The sequence below is a fragment of the Chenopodium album genome, chromosome 8 (genome assembly GCF_948465745.1).
Source record: "Chenopodium album chromosome 8, dcCheAlbu1.1, whole genome shotgun sequence".
In the NCBI taxonomy this organism is placed as follows: domain Eukaryota; kingdom Viridiplantae; phylum Streptophyta; class Magnoliopsida; order Caryophyllales; family Amaranthaceae; genus Chenopodium; species Chenopodium album.
In genome coordinates this window covers 75,471,438-75,492,435 of record NC_137841.1, presented here as the reverse complement: position 1 = coordinate 75,492,435, position 20,998 = coordinate 75,471,438, and the positions used below count along the sequence as shown (strand labels likewise).

The window sequence follows — 20,998 nt, the reverse complement described above, 5'->3', positions numbered from 1 at the left end:
ATAAATTGATTGCACTTTTTTGTTAATTTTTTATACTTTCTTGACATTTCTTTTCTAACAATTTTAGATAAGAAGGTTCCTTTAAATTGCAATTGTAGATCAACTAGTAAGAATGTGACAAACTTGAAGGAAAATACTAGTACTAGTAGCTATAAACATAATATTATTCTTATACAATTTGTCAAAAAGAAATTTTACCAATTGGTGAAATATAAATCATAGCAAAACACAAGTTGGCAGGAATTTGGGGGAGGGGTCCTAACTTCCCCTAGTATTCATTGGTTCAAGCAAGCTTTATGTAAAGTCTTATTCTTGCAATTCAATAATTCATTATTTGTTGAATAATGTGATCATTTTTTGTTTGTACATTTACTTTGGGTGATAAAAAAAATTCGTATTTTCATTTTAAACAGTTTAAAATCTTTGATACTCCTTCTGTGTTTAAATATATAAAAAGTTTCCTTTGTGCATGTATACCAATACACACTTTGACTGTGAATACTTATATGAATATTGTGCATTACAACATTGCACCTTGAGATATTATGGATTTATAAATATTATCAAGTTAAATACGACTTGTATAGAAACAGCAACATTAATGTGTAATCGATTAATTGTATCGTTTGTTTGTACAGAATTGTTAAAAAGTGTAACAACTAAATCCAAACAAACGACAAATCGTAGTTTGTCAATAGTTATACTATCGGCCCATATCGCCCTACCAATGTAAGCAGGTCATGTCTCATATCAACATGACCCATGCATAAATACATTAATCCAGCCTGAATATATAAATAGCGCTACTAATTAAATAAAGGCTAATAAATTCAATAAGTTGGAAGAGGTGAAAAACTATTGCTTTGACATGATGAAAGAGATCGAAGAGTGGGTGTAGGAGGGGATTGATTAAAGTTATTAGATAGAAGAATAATAATGGAAGAGTTTGGTAGGGTTTTAATTTTTGAAAATCAATTTATTAGCTTCCAATTATGAAAATGAAATTGCAAGTTGATCCTTATTAATACTGCAGATGAAAGAGATGGTTTTAGTACTTTTATCATTAGTTCATCTTTAATTACTAGAGCTACTTGTTTATAGGAAAATACAAGTTAATCTGCCAGATAAACGAATTTTTGTTAATATGATGACATTTTTGTAAATATATTGAAAAAGCAAGGTCATTCATTCAATACTTTTGGTGAACTGTCCAATTACTGTTTGTTTTTGCTTTTACTGTTTGGTGAGGAAATTACACATGTACTCAACTAGTACATGAAAAGACGCATATACCCCTCCACTGCTACTTGAAAAGACAATTGACTGGGTATCCCTCCTTGTTTATTAGTTCGAATTATGAAAATTAAATAGCTAGCAAATATATAGTTGTGTAGTACACCCATGTGTACTGTACATGAAATATCGATCAATAATTATCTCAGAATGAAAAGATTCAATTTACAAAATAATTTTATTTAAGGAAAGTGTGTTGTAGATAGCCCTTAGGCTACATATAAGGAGCTAAAAATGAAAAAAAAAAAAAAAAAACAAAAAAAAAAAAACAAAAAAAAAACAAAACGAAAATATAACATTAATTAGGCTTTTATTATGCATTTTTAAATTAATACTCCATACAAGGTACCAAATTAGAAATGATTTTAAGTGCTAATTCATATCCCTGGCCAAGGAATACATATAATATTATTTTTTATTTTTAATAGTTAGGTTTTAGATCGGCCTTTACTAATGAATTACGAGATATTTCTCATATTTCGAGAAGAAATAACCTCCTTTGTTACAACTCGTGATACTTTAAATTTAATGCCCTTATAGAAGTGTATGATTATGAAATGGCCTTTGAAGTCATGGCCTGTTACCGCAAATATCACCAAAAAGTATAGTTTAAATAACATTAGCTTAATTAATTTATTAGCAAGGAGTACGTATTAGGACAATTATGAACAAATCTTTGGAATATAAACAAATAAAGTAGTACGATCTTACTTTATTTTATTTTGCTTTAAAAAACAAAAAAGAAACTAAGCAATTTTAATCCGTATGTACTTAAGTTTTTAAGGTTGCGTCACGTATAAAAAAATAAAAGTTAAATTAATGAATAAAGTGGTGAGAAAAGTTCAATTGCACATCTAAATATCAGCCAAGTAGCATGTCTTTTGGAAATGAATAAATGTGTATCACAAATTTAGGTTGAATGTGTCCCTGCTAGCTCACTATATCGATTTTCCTTCTATAAGACATCGACTTGATGATTATTAAATTGCCATTAATTCAATTTGCAAAATGTTAATTGATGGCCCCAATTTTTTGTTATAATATAACAAACAACTATCGGTGTATGTTTTGCATTGTAATTCGTATTTTCGTGAGTAAAATTTAATTTACGGAGATAGGTTGTGAATTGAGTGTAGTATAAACAATGTACTTCGATAATATAGAAAATCAAAATTATGAGAAACTAGAAGGTATTGTATGCCAATGTGTCTCATCACGTTAGAGCGGATTATATTTTTTGAAAGGTTGAAATTTTATATATGCCTCTTTTATTATCAAATTGTTCAATTTCTACCCTACCTCAAAAATAACTTTAAAGTAGGACATGCTATGATTTTACTAAATGATGTGCAATATAATGGACAATTTAATGGTTATATAATCTATATGGTCTCTTCTTCTTCATTAATTTTAAGTGAAAATTAAAATTAATAATCACATGATTCATATTTGCTACCATATTAAATCAAATAAATATATAGCATCTTTTAGTTAAGGTGAGAATTGAAAATGTAAATTTAGTTAGTAAAGTTGTAATGGTAATACTAAGATCCTAGATCTCGGATCATATTGTTAGTAGTTCATTTTTGTCATTATTCTCTCCATACCACTAGATTGTGTTCAGTGCTCACTCTTATAAACAGTTTAAAATATCTAATCATTACAATTAATTTAAAACGGAGGTGGTAATTTAAATTTGAGACACAATACTATTGTTATTACGAAGTACTCCGTGTTATATTGAAAACAACATTTTTCAAAATTTAAAACCAAAAATTATAGCATAGCATAACTATTAATTTGGAATAGAACCAGAATTATAAGAAGATGGATGTGATAGGTTAGTAGTCGCTCTCAAATCGGAACCCAAAAGAAAAACAAAACAATATTTTAGGCCGTGTAGTCCGAGGTTAGAGTAAGTAGGGTGGACCATTCCAAAATTCCAACACACAAAACAATTGCGTAATTCTTTTATAACCTCATCATCTCATCTTCACCTAAAATCATAAAAATGAACAAATAAGCCACAGTAACTTAGAATTTGTACGACCACATCTCATTGGTTCGTATCTCCGCAATTCTAGACGAGCCCCCATTTGTTTATTAACAATTGGACAAAATTAATTTGTTATTATTATAGTCTTAATTTAGGATAGTTGAATATATATAATCATTTTTATTTTGTTTAATACAAATAGCCAAGTTTTGAGTAGTTGGATAGTACTAGTAAAAAGAAAAGGGCAACTTCCTAAAAACTACGTCCAAAAATATTTTTGTTGCAACTTGTTCTTCCCACTTGCCTTGTCCGGCGTAATCCCGCCAGATAAGATCAACCTCTCCTTTCCTCAATTTTCTCTCTCTTTTAATCACATAATAAATCTACTCTCTTCTTCATTCTTAGTCTCTCTCCATCTAAAACTTGTTTTGTTTTCTCTTTCAAATAGAGTTTTTTTTTTTGGTTTTTGTTTTGGAGAGTAATAACTTATAATGCCTTCTACTACTCTCCAACTTCAAACTTTTTCAACAACAACAGCAGCAACAACAACGTTCATGGCCGATACCACAGATGTTGTACCTGTAGTACCGGTCACTACTATGGCAGCAGAGATGAAACCCTCGCTAGCTAATGAGCTAGCGAGGGAACTTTCACTCTGCTGCCCTTCTCCTGATGAGGAGATGGAAACGGTGGCTAGGTACCACAACCACGAGGTTGGTCCTAACCAGTGTTGTTCCGTTGTGGTGCAGAGGATCGCCGCCCCCATTGAGACCGTGTGGGGTTTGGTCCGCCGGTTCGACGAGCCACAGACGTACAAGAATTTTTTGAGGAGTTGTCGCATGATCGCTGGGGACGGGGGTGAGGTCGGGTGCCTGAGGGAGGTCCACGTGGTGTCAGGGTTGCCAGCTCAGTGCAGCACAGAGCGACTAGAGGTCCTAGACGAGCAAAAGCACGCCATAGGGTTTCGGGTTGTGGGCGGTGAGCACCGCCTGCACAACTACCGATCCGTGACCACCTTGCACCCCTCGTCCTTCTCTACAGGTAGTAGAGAGGACAATAATAATGCAGCAGCTGGTGGGACAACCACAGACTGTCCCACCAGCTGCTGCAAGGGGACAGTAGTGGTGGAATCGTATGTGGTAGACGTTCCTAGTGGTAATACAAAAGAAGAGACGTGTGTATTTGTTGATACAATTGTACGTTGCAACTTGCAATCTCTTGCCAAGATAGCTGAGAGAATGGCCAGATCATCATGTTCAACAACTACAACCCCATCTTCTTCATCATCATGTAAAGTTTCATGAAATCATTTTTATTGTTGAAGATTTCAAACATTAAAATTTACTTTATTTTTGTTATTTTCTTTGTTAAAATTTGTTGATACCCAAATTAATTAGGATTTTTCTTTCTTTCCCTTAATTTTAGGGTGAGAAAATGAAAATGTGCTTATAATTTAATTAACACCCCCCTTTCCCCCGTTAAGGAGGACAGGTTGTTTGGTCATACGATGAACATCTTAATCCCATGTTATTCGTCATTAATTACTTTTAACTGTTAATTTATGTTTACTTAGTTATTAGTTAATTGAAATAGAATTGAATAGTACGTTATAAAACTTTGGGATTTCAGAAATATAATAAACGGGCATATTCTTGATTATATTTTTCACCTCAAATGTTATTTTTTTCATTAATTTATTTAATCAATCTAATGAATTTGTTAAGACTATTTCAAACATCAACCTTTGAGGATTCAATGGATCTTAATTAATTAAGTTGATTATCCAAATATTATACGAAGTAGTATATAATTATATATAGAGTTATAGGTAGTCAACTCTATACATAAGTATAGTTTGGCTAGGCAGCCTGTGATACATGCATTAATATTATGTAATTGTCAAAATAGTATTAAATTATTTACCTATTCAAATATGCAGGCTGATTAGTTTACAATTTGACCTCCATTAAAACCTTAATTTAGTTCATTATTGTTGATGACGTTTTCAAAATATACTTAACTATGATGCCATGAATCATGGAAGTATAGCAACTAACATAACAACATGCATTGATCTTCTTGATTTGATTTTAATTGATTATCATATTCTAAGGCTTGAATCTCATGTACAAATTTGGGGTTTTTAAAAATTAAATCTAGATGCATTTACAAATTAGAGGATGAAATAAGTCTAATAACTAGTTAGGACTTGATCAAATTTGAAAGATCACCTGAACCATATATGATAACCGACGTATCATATCTCAAAGACACTAGAAAATTTCAAAATGTCCTCTCACATTTTTTTAAGTTACTCTATACTAATATTGTATCCTTTGTGAATTCCTAAAATAATGTATTTTATAACCAGCTATTGATTTATTTTATTTTTTCAATTTTTACATATTAAGAAGTAACTAGGAAAAATGTGTAAGCAAGTCGTAGAATTAAATTCACCATCTTATGTTATGTTACTTACATTATACAAGTTTTTGTTTTCCATACCTTTCAATCTTTCATAGTTACTTACACATTTTATTTTATTTTCAAATAGTGTTAAATTTTCAACTAAAAATTCCTTTTTAAAAAAAAAAAAAAAAATTAAAATTTCCAACAAGAAATGACAATATTATAATACTACTAGATTCAACAGTAGGCTTGGTAAGCCTACTAGGGTAACAGAGTTCAAATTTCGCGGCCTTCATTTTGTCGCTCGCACTTTACAAGCCGTACAATTTTGACATAACTTTTTTTTTTTTTTTTTTAAACATACTTTACATAATAGTAACTCGTAAATTAAGGTCTAACACCGAGTTTTCTACTCCGTATTATTTGTACAATGAGAAGAAGAATATTTCTTTAGGCATGCGAAAGTCATGAGATCCTCAACAAGCTTTATTTAGTGCTCCTTTTTCTTTTGACAAATTACTCTTTTATAATGTACCAATTAATATCAAATACGGAGTACATAATTTGCATGCCTCATGCTTGCATCATGTATCGATAAAAAAAATCTACTACAGATAATTCTCGAGTATATTTGAAGAACAATCACATATATCTGACTTGTGTTATATAAACTGAAGGCCGCCGTGGGTTAAACATAACATACAAGAACTATAATTTAAAGTTTGATTGATTGATCGAGCATTTGAATGATATTGACATAAACTTCAATTCCTATGGATTAGAAAGTTTTCTAATTAATAATAATATCTTAATCAACTATTATTTGAAGACTTGAAGAAAATAATAAAGGACCACACATTTTGGTAATAAAATGACCACATATATAGCTCAACAACCTCTGCCTAGAAATTCAATCGATCACTAGTTGTAAATTGTAATCAAAGGAACACATTTTTCTTCAAAAGATAAAATATAACTATACACTAAAAATCCTGTCAAATAAACTATATAAACACTAAAAAAAAATATATTGTATCAGTTTTGACATACTTACGTCGTCTACCAATTTATATACGTCTAATATTAATGTAAATCTCTAAATTATTTAGTAACTTTCTTAAAATCATGTGTATTTTTCAAAAAAAAAAAAAAAAAAAAAAAATTGTATTTGCATATTAAGTAGTACTAGTAGCTAGGTTTCTATACTAGTGCAAGAAGGAATCTAAAGCAGGCGTTAGCAAGTTGGAAATTTGAGTTTTCCAAAAACTCAAGTTGCTTTAATAAAGGAAAAGTTGAAGAAAATATAATCGATCGGTGCAACTTGCATTGCTAATCCTTTTCTCTTACTCTAAACATTTTTATAATTCAATTTGATGATTTATGAACTGCAACTTGATTTGCAAGTGGACGTTCAAATTCAAGCAAGATTATCAGAATGACATAAATGCCACGTACATTATTGTTTTTATTCATTCTATATCTATGTAACGTAAATACTTGTATTAGTTGTATATAGCACTTTCAAAACGGTTTGACAGTTTGGGTTCGGTTCGGTTTGGTATTAAATCGGGTCGGTTTGAAATCGGTTTAAATGTATCGCGGGTCGGTTTCAGTTCGGTTTAAATAGTTATCGGTTCGATTCGGTTTCGATTTATTCTTGAGCAGTTTTAATTCGGTTCGGGTTGTAAACGGTTCGGTACAGCCGGGTTGCGGTTTGTTAACAGTTCGGTGTAAATGGTTTTTATACCGGTTCAAACAGTTTCGGGTTGGAAACGGTTTTGAGTTAGAAACGGTTCGGTTCTTTTTCGATTCAGTTTTATTTTGGTTCGGTTTGTTAACGGGTTCGCCTTTTATACGATTTAACGTTATTCGAATCAGTTCCATTTCACGTTTACTAAATTATGTTTCAGAACGGTTTTTTATTTCAAAAAGTCGGTTTTTATTCGGGTCGTTTGGATTCGGGCAGTTAAACAATTTTGGTTTGAAATTTCATAGTACTTGCTAACTAACCTTTTGCTGGTTAACAAGTTTTATATCAAGGCGAGACTTCATCACTTCATATTTAGGCATTAGGCATTATATTATATACAAATTCTCATCGATTTTAAAAATACATATCATGTTATTTTCAAGTTTAGTCATACTGATGTTACTAGTTTATTACGAAGTAACGTAGATTATAAAGTTTAGTGTATTAATGAATTATTATTGTTTTACTATCACATTATTAACTGCTTCTTATTCAATCATCTAATTGATGTGTCATAATCATGATTTGATGAGTTATTGTGAGATCGAAATTACAGTTTGATTTATTAACAGTTCGGTTTATAAACGGTTCGGTGCAAACGGGTTGCAGTTTGTTAACGGTTCGGTGTAAACGGTTTTTACCTCGGTTCAAACGGTTTCGGGTTGGAAACGGTTTCGGGTTAGAAACGGTTCGGTTCTTTTTCGGTTCGGTTTGATTTGATTTCAGTTCGGTTTAAAACTGGTTCGATTTGTTAACGGGTTCGGTTCTTATACGGTTTGACATTATTCAGATCGGTTCGGTTTCGGTTTTACTTTAATACGGTTCGGGTCGGCTTTCGGTTTTACAAAATCGGTTTTTAATCGGTTCGGTTCTCATTTGGGTCGGTTGATTTTGGGCAGTTAAACGGTTTCGGTTTGAAATTTGACAGCACTAGTTGTATATACATGTATTTGATACAAGCTATAATTAATAATAATCCACTTTTGATAATTATTATTATTATTATGATATAGATTATCAAAGAGTATTATTTACTAGCTACATTGCTAAGTTAGATGAATGTTTCCTAGTACTCCTTTGATATCTTTTTTGGCCCTCGAGCTAAAATCGATTTTGTAGTAGTACGTTGTTTAATTTATAATTTGGGAGTGAAATTAAAATCTGGGGTTGAGTTCAGTATGTTAGGATTTTTTATTTAAATTTTCATTTATACCTTCTTAATTTTCTCTCAATAAAAAATTCTATTAATTTTGTTTGTGAGACATATAGATTATAGACTACATTTTTTTCATTTGCCAATTTTTTTTGTATTGTTTGTTTGTGTTTCAGTTAATAGTTAGGAGAATATGAGAGATAAAATTAGGTAGACATTTAATTTATAGACTGATTATAGCTTTTTATTGTAATAGTCTAACCATAAATCATACTTGTATTATTGAATTCACTTGACATGCATATTGATAATACTCGATGCAAATTATAAATACAAAGTGTATATTTATGGTAACTTGATAATTAAACTAGATTTCAACAAAAATAAATAAAACAATAAGAAAAAAAGACACTCTCATCATTTAAGCCTAATTTGAGAATGATTTTTTTTTTTTTTAAATTACAAATATGATACATTGAGACTAATTTAATTATGAATTTTACAATTTTAAATACGATATAAATATTTCAAATATTATCATAAATTCATTTAGTTTTCTTTTTGCTACTAATACAAAGTGGAATATATTTGATTATATACACTAAGGGTCTGTTCTCTTCAGCTTATTTTCAGTTCAGTTCATTTCAGCTCCAATAAGTTCAGTTTAGTTCAGTTCTTATCTTAATTTTTTTTTCTCATAAAATATTCAGTTCAGTTCAGTTGAGCTCAGTTAATCAGAACATGTCCTAATAATTGTTGTAACCTTTTATTATATATAATAACCAACATGATAATATAGTAGTTGTAGTTTTATAATCTTGCTCATGCAACTATGCAAATAAACGTACCATATATATGAATAATAAGTCAGAGTAAAAACTTGATCATACTACCTTCTTTTATATAATAAAAATATACAGTACAAAGTACAATAATAATAATCATAAAGTAGAATATTGGCTATTTGGCCAATTGATGGATTATATGGATAAATAATTAACAAAAGATGCCAAAAAATAATAATTAATTGCAATAAAATCTTTCTTACGGATAATTATCTGGTGGGGGGTATTTTAGGGCTGGAAAAGTAAGCATCCCACTTGTGAGACAAGGCAGACACACGTTTAAAATAATTGTGTTACAAATTAAAGCTTATAGTAGTAGTATTTATGAGGTCATATCATATCAATTATATTTACAAGTATATTGGATTAGGACCTGTATTTGTATATGGTTGGTCAAACTTAAAGTGGTTAGATTGCAAAAAGAAGATGGATACTGTGTCCAGTAAGTATGGCTTTTATTAGTTTATAGTGAAGTGTCCATACGTTATTCCGTCCAAGTGTTAACCCCTTTTCGCACCAAGTGGACCTATTATTTTTGTACTCGTAAATATTTCTCCCGTTTTATTATGATACAGGAGAACATCAATACCTTTTATATACACCCAGTTTTGCACATAAAGGTAGATGCAATCAAAGATACTTTGTATTTTTTAAAAATATTATTTGTACTACCTAAATTTTAAGTGAATGTACCAGAATTTAGATAGTGGGAAAATTAAAGTTTGAAAAAATTGCAAAATTATGAATTTATCCATGTGATTGCAAGCATAAAGACAACATTAATTAACAAGAAATGTAATATTTTTTATTTCAATTGGTATGTAATGATATTTGTAAAGAACGATTTCCATAAAAATTGTTAAATTGTAAATTAATTCCCTATTTGTGTCGGTTTAAAAATTTATTCCCACAATATTGTCCACGTAGGATTGGAAAAAGATTTGGTTTTTTTTTTTTAATTTTTTTTTTACAAAGAACCGCTAACCGCTAACCGCTAACGGTGATAGCGGTTATACTTGTTATAAAACCGCTAACATCGTTAGCGGTTCTTATTTTAAGTTTTAAATTGGAAGAACCGCTAACGACATTAGCGGTTTTATATGTATAGAATCGCTATAACCGTTAGCGGTTCTTTGCAAAAAAAAAAATTTAAAAAAAAAAAAAAAATCCTACCAAACCTACGTGGACAATATTGTGGGAATAAGTTTTTAAACCAACGCAAATAGGAAATTAATTTACAATTCAACAATTTTTAGGGAAATCTTCCTATTTGTAAAAGTTTAATTTAAAATAGCTAGCTAGGTTGCGTTGTTTGGCCCATTAAGCACAATTTTCAGATTCAATGAATTTTGAGCTTTGTGTCCTGATTTTTTTTTTTTTTTTGGAAACAAAGCTTTGTGCCCTAGTTTATAGATCAAAGTTTATTTTTTCATATCTATTACTCTGTATTATTGGTCAAGAATTGTTTTGCTATCTTTTAAATGAATTACATGTTCAACTATTATTGTTAATTGAGTAAGTACTTGTCAATTTTTTTCCTCAAAAAAAAAAAAAAAAAAAAAAAGTACTTGTCAACTTTTTCAACAAATGCTTAAAGATACAGTGGGTTTCCGGTGCGGCTGGCCGCACCATGCGGCAGGTTGTCAAATCAGCAAATGACAAAGTAACCCCCAGACAAAGTAACCCTTGACTGACTTAGTAACCCTTGACCAAGTAACCCTGACTGACCTAGTAACCCCTGACCTATTAACCCCTAACCAACCTGGTAACCCCCGACCTAGTAACCCCAAGTAACCCCTAACCAACCTGGTAACCCCCGACCTAGTAACCCCAAGTAACCCCTAACCGACCTGGTAACCCCCGACCTAGTAACCCCTAGTAACCCCTAACCGACCTAGTAACCCCAAGTAACCCCTAACCGACCTAGTAACCCCCGACCTAGTAACCCCAAGTAACCCCTGGCCGCCGACCTAGTAACCCGAAGTTACCCCTAACCGACCTAGTAACCCCAAGTAACCCCTGACCGACGACCTAGTAACCCCTAACCGGACTACCTAGTAACCCTGGATCTAGTAACCCCTTACCCACCACCAACAAAAAACTACCACCAACAACCACCACCAACGAACCACTACCAACCTAAACGCCTTGCCACTAGCCCCTAACCCACAAACAAACCCCGATCCAACCAAACCATTAAAAAAAATCAAATCAAACAAATACCTTAAAATGTTAACAATGGTTTCGAATATCACTTCAAATATGGCTAAAAAGGCCAAATTCGACCATGAAAATTCTAGATCTAGAGTTTTCATGGCCGAATTTGGCCTTAAAAACTTTGAACTTGTTTTCCGACGACGGAGTCACCAAACCACCACTACCCTCCCAGTGAAACCACTACTTCCGACGAACGAATCACCGACGAACGAACCATGGAGACGACTATTGATGACGATTGCGAAATTTGTGTTACGTTCTCTGAGAAAATGAGATGAATGTTCTGGCTTGAAGAAGAAGAAAAGAGGAGAGAGAATGAGAATAGAGAGGAGAGAGAAAGAATTTTTAAAAAATAAAAAAATTGTGGCTGGTCACACCGTGTGGCCAGCCACATATGAAACTTTGTATTAAAGATATAATAAATGATAAAAGTATAAAAAGTAAGTAAAATGAATGAGACACTTTTGAAAGTTAGTGAAAATATAAATGATCACAAATGACAAGAATTTAATTAATTAATTTATAAAATACAATTGTATAACAGTACTCGTATAAGATTAAACACCATGTGAATAGCATGGCATTAACAAGTTAATGCGTGTCATTAGAAAAGTAAGTACATCATGCTACCCGAATCAATCCTACATCTATGAAAGCTATGCAAATGAATTGATTAATTAGGTGGTATTCCGTATCTTCAATTCTCTTATTCGCCTTGTGATATTTATAATTTGTATCAAATAGTTTTATTTTGTTTACTACTCCATAATACATAAGGTAAAAGGTACGGAGTAATATATAAGTCCATCCCAATATGATCGCCCCATAATCCTAATCCTTCTCCTCCCATGCTACTGATGAAATCGATCACATGTTAGCTTGTTACTAGGGTGGTAGATGAAAGATCTTACAGGATAAATCGAAAACAATATAGACTAAGCTAATACACATGTTCAATCTTATAAAGATGCAATTATGTATGAGTAGAGTAATTTGAACATATTACTCCCTTTGTTATTCTCATTTTCCAAAATTTTATTGGCTTGTCCAAAAAAAAAAAAAAAAAAAAAAAAAGTTATGTAGAATAGTGTCAAAATTAAACCGTGAGATCAAATTTTAAAGTTTCAATTTTATCAGATGTCTCCGAAGATGTGGTTTTTCAAACCGGGTCGGATGAGGTGTGATTTTGACATTTTCACATTATCAAATGTTTAATTAACCATGCTCAAACTTTAAGCCAATAAATAAAAGATGATTCGCAAATGCAAAATACCCGCCAACTTGATGTTACAGTTCAAATTCAATAGTGTACATCTAAGCGATAAGTTATTGCTCATTCCAACTCCGATTATGCAAATTTTACATCTCAACGATTTTTGCCTCTTTTTCGTTCATCGGTAAACCCTAAACCCTACTATTTGAATTTCAATTATGATTATTTGGGCATTAAAGTTTTGAATTTTATAATTGGGAATTTGTTTTCTACTCTAATAATTTATGGGTTACACTCAGAATCTGTTGAAATTGTTGGGTATTGTGATTGGTTGTTATTGCGTTGCTCTGATGCTAAACTTCTTAGTTTATTACTACTAATTATTATATTTGCAATTATAGAACAATGAGAGATTATGTTGGTTATGGCTTAATTTGCAAATTTGGGAGGTGGTTTTATCAAATGTTATTGATTGGTCCTCATTCAAAGAGTGTTCTTTACGCCCCACTAGGCCACTATTCCTTACAAGGGAATGTTGCATGTAATTCATGGGGTAATTAATTAATTATAGCATATGATTCTTTAGGTGAACGTAATTGATGTTGTTGTATTGATTTACAATGGGAGAAAAAGGAGGTATGATGTTTTTTTAATTTTGTTTGCAATTCATGTGAGGGTTGTTTGAGGTACTTAATGAATATGAGATGGGGAAGTAGGTTTGGGAGTTGCATGTTGCTCGGACTGTATGCTAAGTTGAATAATGAAAGTAATGTTGGACTGTATGCTAAGTTGAAGCCTAGACATTGAAGTGATAAAAAGCGTCTGAAGAGGTAGCAAATTTCTTGAGTTACCAAACTTTATGAATACTGTTTAGGGTTGTTGCTGCTAATCGCCCTCTTTGATTATAGAAGGAGCATTCAGACTGATAAAAAGTACTAAATTTCATGTCTATTACTCCGTATTCCAATGTTTGTGTAGTTCTTTACATCAAATGATTGTTTATATACAAAATAATTCCGTGTGTTCCTTTCATAAGTATACTCATAGTAATCTATACAAAAAATTCATTCTTATTACATCCTCCGGTATGTATGACTTTGGATTTCATCTAGGAACAACTCTTGGTCTAGTGCATTTACAAAAAGTAAATAACAAATCTTTTTGGCTCTTGCTTAAGGGTAGAAAAGTTTTGCAAAGAGCAGTTCATTCCAAGTATCTTGTAGGCCTGGCAAACACCAATGCACACAATCAGCATAGCTCTTGGGGTTTGCTAACTGCTCTGGGGTTGGGGGGCTCCACTGCTGCTTGTAAATCTGTGTGTGCATATCCTTCCGATAACTTGAAAGCTGTGTAATGTTGAGAAATGATATGGGTACTCTAGTTCTGCTGAATTCTTCATCGATAATGTTCATTATGCTTTCATGGGAATTTAAAGCCCAGCTATACTCAGGATCCTTTATTGGAGTTGTTTCGTTGTAACAGTTGCCGTCTGGTTCACCTCCCCAGTTTATACTCCTGATATTAGAAATCTAACATTAATACCCCAATTCCTTACAAAGAAAATTTCATCTGTAGTTATTTTGAATACATTCTTCCTGCTAGACTTAGTTGGCTAGGGGGTAAGGTTCTTTATGGCCGGACCACCATAGACCCTATCATTGGTGGGATTCATGATGGTGGTCTTGTTGGGTTGATTGTTGGACACACATTAGGCTCGAAATTGCTTGCAGTGGGTTCTAGTAAATGATTACACATGTTCAAGAGGGGAAATCCAAATAGGCCAAGCATACATACCTTGTGTGACTCGGAGACATGCCAGTGAAGAAAACTCTGGTCTTCTTTGGGTCCATTTTTCTCTCAGCCCATTCCAACATGCTCTGTATACCCACCCGGTAAGCATCCTCTGTTTTAAGAATTTCAAAGTCTTGCACCTCATCCGTGAAAGACCCTTTCCTGAAGAAATGAGGAGTTGATCAAAAAAATGATTAAGGTAGAGAAAATAAGTGCTCAGTGGCTAAGAGTTAAGGACAGTACAAGATCTTCAACTTGAGGCTGGTCATCCACCAGATGTATGTGCCGAATACCACTACATCTGCTCCTTCCCAGAATTTCCCGTGCTTATCCATAGACCCTTTGCGTACAATCCTCTCTGTTACGTTGTCATTACCAACACCATCTCCGTTTGACTCAAGCAGTAAGGGAGCCCAGTAGAACTCAATGGTTGCATTGTAGTCCTGAAGGAAAAGGCGTTGTGTAACTTTCAGAAGCTCAACGTGGTTTGACATGATATTATATTATGCAAATTATGTGTTATTGTACCTTTAATTTGAAGATTGATAGTGAATCATAAGAGCTTTTCATGGACTTGCCATTTTCAGGTACCATGCCGTGAAGAAGGCAGACCATGGATATAAACTGACCCCGGCTTAAGGAATCGCCAACAAATAGCATTCTCTTTCCCCGGAGGGCCTCCAACATTAAGGTTGCATTAAATCTGCAAGCTTTCATTTAGTATGTGCAAATCAACACAAACTCGAAAACATAGCTTCAGTGTATGCACATTGATTTGACAACACCATTTCTCTGCTCTCTCAGGTGTGAAAAGATTTTTATCCAGGTATGTTTTCAAAATATAGTTGAACTTACTAAAAGATTACAATGTAAACATGATTGATGTGAGACATATGTGTTATTAGAAGCACTGCACAATTTAATTCCTCATGTGTAACATCAACATACCTCATCTACATTCTGCATTTGAGTTTGTGTAAACATGCAAATTTATACTTTATATATTTCTCTTTGTTTCAACAAATTCTCTGTATCATGTGTGATGATAAGCATCGTATTGTATTTCATTGCATTGGCTTCCTTTAAATTAAAGTATCATTTCATCAATAGAATGCTCCAGATATTTGACAATGTTCAGGACAAACAGAATCAACATTTTTGGCATTTTAAGGTGATAGAGATCTTACATTAGAACTATCATCTAGGAAGTCATTAGATAACAGACTTGACAGTTACTCACTTTGGTAAATCGCAGCCATGAGGTTGCCAGTGCCAGAACAGGTAGTCCTTGTCAGGGCGTCCATGTTCTTGGCATGTCAACTGTGGCAGAATGTAGGGGCACTCTGACTCCTCATACATAGACTGTTTCTCCTTGTTCCAAACCCACCTCCCACTGAATAAATCACAATCTTCTGGTGTCTTCCCTACTGCAAATGGAAGGATCGTCTCTTTCCTTTTCTCGCTCTTTTTATGCTTCAACTCAACTACAATAAACAAAACAAAATCTATCACAAGTGCGGAAACAGGAAGAAAAAAAAAAATAGATGTATATATATCATTGTGTGGATCTAATGTTGCCTAGGACCATCATTATTATTTAATCATTTACTCCGTTTCTGAGAAGAAAAAGGAGTGCTACAATCACCCCCCTTTGTAATATTTGGTTTCATTATGATTACCCTAGGTACTTTTAAACGAATTAAAGAAGGAAACAAAGACCATAGTATCATGTTTAGCTTTGAAACAATGTATTAGTGAGACATAGTGCTTAGCAGATCTTACAGAAATCCCCATAGGAAGATAATGATTTCAAGATCATCCATTTTAACATCTTTACTGATGAAGAATAAAGACCATGATATTGTTCATATAAAACTAAAAACCTGACCAAAAACTCTAATAAGGACTATATTTTGTGATAAAAGGGACTACTAAGTACTAACCAAGAGAGGGAGGGGGGTCATTGAGTGCCGGAAATTGCTGTTGATGATGAAAAGGCGTGAAGGCCCAAGGGAAATCATAGCTGTACAGTATGGCCACAAAGCCGATGAAGGCAAGGAGGGTGAAGACCAATGGAGGTAGTCGGGTTTCTCTGACCATCAAATTCATCAGAAAAGAAGACGGGAGAACTTTTCTCTTCTGCCTTTTCTAAATGTGGTATTTTGGGTTTTGGAGGGAGAATCTAAAAGAGGGAAGTTGCATAGATATACAAGGTACGTAGTCCCCTTTCATTGATGGTTGATTGATTGCTTCAAAAAAATTGTTGTTTGACACATGTTTATCCTTTACTTATGGATGGCTATGACAGTTCTTTGCATATCTTAAAAAAAATTATTTGTTTCTTTTTTCATATCCTGATTGCATTTCAGTAAAATATGATACGTATTACATTTTCTTTTCAAACTGCAATGAGGTTATGAAAATCGTGGTTCATATGATAACTAAAGCATCTTATTGGTAGATGACGATTAGAAAAACTTCAGATCACAATCTTAAAGAAATTAACAAATTTTGTACTGCTTGTAGTTGATTTGTATCAGTTTCAGAAAATATTTCCATGTTAGTTGATTAATCACACTTAGTTTTAACACAAAATGGACAGGTTACTAGCCATTGTCTCTGATAAGTTGTTGACTCCTTACTTTATTAGTTGGATATGTGACTTTGTTAATAAGAATCGAGTGAAGTAATACCAAAGCTACCAGTATATTTCATGTGCTGATGTGCATTTTTCATCTGAAATGATGCAGGACATTCTGGGTGTCTGGTTATCAATTTTTGTTATTTTGCAGTGTCATTAGAATTTTAGTGCTTCCTTTGCATTTTTAAGTAGCGCCATGGCAGATTGATCTTCGTACAGGTTAACTGCAATTTCATATTAAAACCTCTAGATCTGCGATAATGTAGCTCCCCATTTCTCCATTATGTAAAATTACAGTTTATCTGATATTTTTTTCTTCATGCAAGAATTCTTGAGCTGTTATAGGTTATAGATTTATGCCCTGCAATCCTTCAAGTTTCTGAACTTTTAGTGAAAGCACAATTGCTACTTGATCAAAATTTTGTGACTTTTATGTTGATGTTTATTTTGCAATAGGTTGTTATAAGGATAGAATATTTTTCTTTTAAATAGTAATGACTAATGAGTATACAAATATGTACAAACTTCTTTCTTTTTTAACTAAATGAAAGATGTCAAATTATGGATTATATTAAGTTTAATTTTAGTATACTGAACCACTATCTGCTGTATTATAACTACTCTGTGTTTTTCTGGATGATTCTTACATTTAAAGACGATTCAGTGAGATCTATCATAGAGCATGGAACATTAACCTGGAAATTTTTCCAGAAATTTCATTTCTGTATAATCTTCTGCATTACATGATTGTTCATGTACAAAGAATTAATCCCATTTGAATCACTTATATTACTTACAATCGTTTTCAACATAATTTGTACACAAAACTTCGTCATTCTTAATTCCTTGATTCATCTTCTTTCCAAAATTGTTGCCCTTGGCAAGTTAGGTATCAGGATGCTTTCATCCATGAACAAACCTCAGATAGTAATCATAGAAGCTCTAGAATTGAACCAGTCTCTTGTGCTAAGGATAGAACAGTTTTGCAAATAGTAGTTCATTCCAAGTATCTTGTAATCCTGGCAGACACCAGTGCACACAATCTGCATAGCTCTTAGGGTCTGCTTTCTGCTCTGGAGTCAGAGGGTTCCACTGCTTTTTGTAAATTTGTGTGTGTGCATCCTTCCGGTAGCTGGATAGTTGTGTGATGTTGAGAAATGTTACAGGCGCCTTAGATTTGCTGAACTCTTCTCCAATTACTTTCATTATGCTTTTACGAGAATCTGAACCCCAGTATTCAGGATCCTCTATCAAAGTCGATTCATTATAACAGTTTCCACCTTCTTCACCTCCCCAATCTATGCTCCTGCAAAAAATGAACAAGAAATTATATCTTATTTCGAAAGCTACCAATCTGATATTTCGTTTCACAGGTAACCCATGTCTTCTTTAGGGGAGTTCATATCTAAATTTACTTACTTTGCATGAGTAGGTGACATGCTAGTGAAGAAGACCCTCGTCTTCTTTGGGTCCATATTTCTCTCAACCCATTTCAACATGCTCTTCATTCCCAATCGATAAGCATCCTCAGTGGAGGGCTCTTCGATTTCCTGCACCTCGTCTTTGAAAGACCCTTTTCTGAAGGAAAAAAAAACAAGTTTAGTCAGTAAAAAAGACTGGACGACAGAAATACTGCTCTCAAACTGAGCCTGGACTCCCTAAAATGAGTTTAAGGACATTACAAGATCTTGAACTGAAGACCAGTCATCCACCAGAGGTATGTGTTAAACACCACAATATCAGCTCCTTTCCAGTGTTTCCCATGTGTATCTATTGATCCCTTGCGAACTATTCTGTCTTGTATTCTGTGTACAACAGCATCATCGGAGTTTGACTCAAGCAGGAAAGGCGCCCAGTAGAATTCAATGGTCGCATTGTAATCCTGAAGTTATAATGATATATAGAAAGCTGAAGCACATGTTAGGTTAATCTGGCATAGAATTAAAATGATGCAGATTGCAGTGCTCTCTGACCTTTAATCTGAAGACTGTCAACGAAGAGTTAGAGTTCTCCATCACTTTGCCTTCTTCAGGTACAAGTCTATGCAGAAGACAGATCATGGAGATGTACTGACCCCGGTTTAAGGAATCGCCAACAAACAGCATTCTCTTACCCCGAAGAGTCTCCAGCATTAAGGTTGCATTGAATCTGCATGTTCATGCCTTTGTTTAGTACTCCTATATGCAAATTTATAGGCTTGAACTGGAAATTAACAATGTATAATACCTACATTGGTGGTATGCATCACACTTAATAGCCTTTCCTTCCCCCTCCTAAACAATCGTAAAATCTTAGTGTAATTAGGCCTTGTTCTCTTCATCTTATCTTTTCTGAATTGAAACTATTTTAACTCAACTGAAATTATTATAATCCGCATTACATTCTTTTGTCCCTACATATACCTCAAAAGTCTCAAACTACCTAAAAATGCTTCAAATAGTGGATTATACACAGAAATGATGCATCATGCAAGCAAATGCAATTTACCCCATTAACTTGCCAAAGGACACTATTCAGAAGTTCAATTATTTATACATTATAATAACAGTTATCATGTGGTAATAATGCTTTCACTTCCAAAATATTCCTCCGTATTAATTATTGCACTAATCCCTTCCAACAGCGTGTCGTGATGCTTACATTAGAGGATCAAACACTCGAACACCGCCATTTTGTACAACATTCTAATTCTTGTAATATCATGCTTTAACTAAATCTTGAATTAATAACCACGTTGATAGTTACATTAAAAGCGTGATTACAACTTAATATGTGTTAGCTAAATTCAATGGAACAAGTAAATAATACTAGCTAAATCAAAATATAACTTGTACCTCAATAAGATGCATGTAAGTATGTAACAAACTAGTAACAAAAATGTCAACTACTCCATAATAAACTACACTTGTAACATAAATTGCATGTTGTATGTGTACCACACTATCACCTTTTGTAAGAGTTGTAACGTAAATGTCAACTAACTTAATTGATAAAAACTAGACGAGACAACTTACTTAGGAAGATCACAACGGCGAGGCTGCCAACGCCAATTCTGATAGCCTCTATCAGGACGACCATGTTCTTGACATGTCAACTGTGGTTGAATGTACGGACACTCCCATTCCTCGTACATTGGTTTATCCACCGTGTCTTTCACCCATTCGCCGTCGAATATATCACAATCCTCCGCCGTCTTCCCCACGGCGAATGGCTGTCTTTTCTTTCTCTTCCCCTTATTCTTCTTCTCCTTCCTCTCCACTGAAAAAAAAAAAAAAAAAAAAATTACAAGAAAAACAGAGGATGATGAGGGTCAATGAAAGAAAAGGGTGGAAGTCAAAGGAGAGAGAAAAAGAGAGGACTAACCGAAGTTGGGGTGAGGTTTGGAGTTGTGAAAGGAATTATCGAGTGTTTGCAAGTGTTGATGATCATCAAAGCTAGAGAAAGTGCAGGCGAAATCTTGACCGTATAAAATGACAACGAAGATGATGAAAGCGAGAAGAGTGAAGATGAAGGGTGTTGATATTCGAGCTTTTCTCACCATTTGATTCATCGCCATTGATGATGTTAGAGGTGCCTTCATTTTTATTTCTTTTTTTGGAATTTTGAGAGTTTTTTTTTTTTTTCAAAAAAAAAAAAAAAAAAAATGTTGGGTGGGTTGGAATGTGGAGAAGGAGGGAGTTGGTTAGAATG

The 20,998-nt window shown here is 33.3% G+C and overlaps 2 protein-coding genes and 1 pseudogene across 2 annotated transcripts; 1 reads left to right on the top strand and 2 right to left on the bottom strand.

The window, feature by feature from the left end:
• The first annotated feature begins 3,494 nt into the window (after nucleotides 1-3,494).
• On the top strand, nucleotides 3,495-4,794 carry LOC145556736 (abscisic acid receptor PYL4 pseudogene; annotated as a pseudogene).
• A 9,042-nt stretch (nucleotides 4,795-13,836) lies between these two features.
• LOC145556735 (protein trichome birefringence-like 33) lies at nucleotides 13,837-16,876 on the bottom strand. Its single transcript, XM_081618386.1, has 6 exons — nucleotides 16,611-16,876; nucleotides 15,908-16,151; nucleotides 15,196-15,370; nucleotides 14,911-15,110; nucleotides 14,671-14,829; nucleotides 13,837-14,391 (listed from the first exon to the last, which is right to left on the bottom strand). Exons 1-6 carry the CDS (start codon nucleotides 16,774-16,776, stop codon nucleotides 14,049-14,051), a joined length of 1,287 nt encoding a protein of 428 aa, XP_081474512.1. The 5' UTR covers nucleotides 16,777-16,876; the 3' UTR covers nucleotides 13,837-14,048.
• A 967-nt stretch (nucleotides 16,877-17,843) lies between these two features.
• On the bottom strand, nucleotides 17,844-20,922 carry LOC145556734 (protein trichome birefringence-like 33). The gene is made up of 6 exons (XM_081618385.1): nucleotides 20,672-20,922; nucleotides 20,323-20,566; nucleotides 19,282-19,456; nucleotides 18,991-19,190; nucleotides 18,728-18,886; nucleotides 17,844-18,614 (listed from the first exon to the last, which is right to left on the bottom strand). The coding sequence occupies exons 1-6, from the start codon at nucleotides 20,886-20,888 to the stop codon at nucleotides 18,275-18,277; spliced, it is 1,335 nt and encodes a 444-aa protein (XP_081474511.1). The 5' UTR covers nucleotides 20,889-20,922; the 3' UTR covers nucleotides 17,844-18,274.
• Nucleotides 20,923-20,998: the final 76 nt, after the last annotated feature.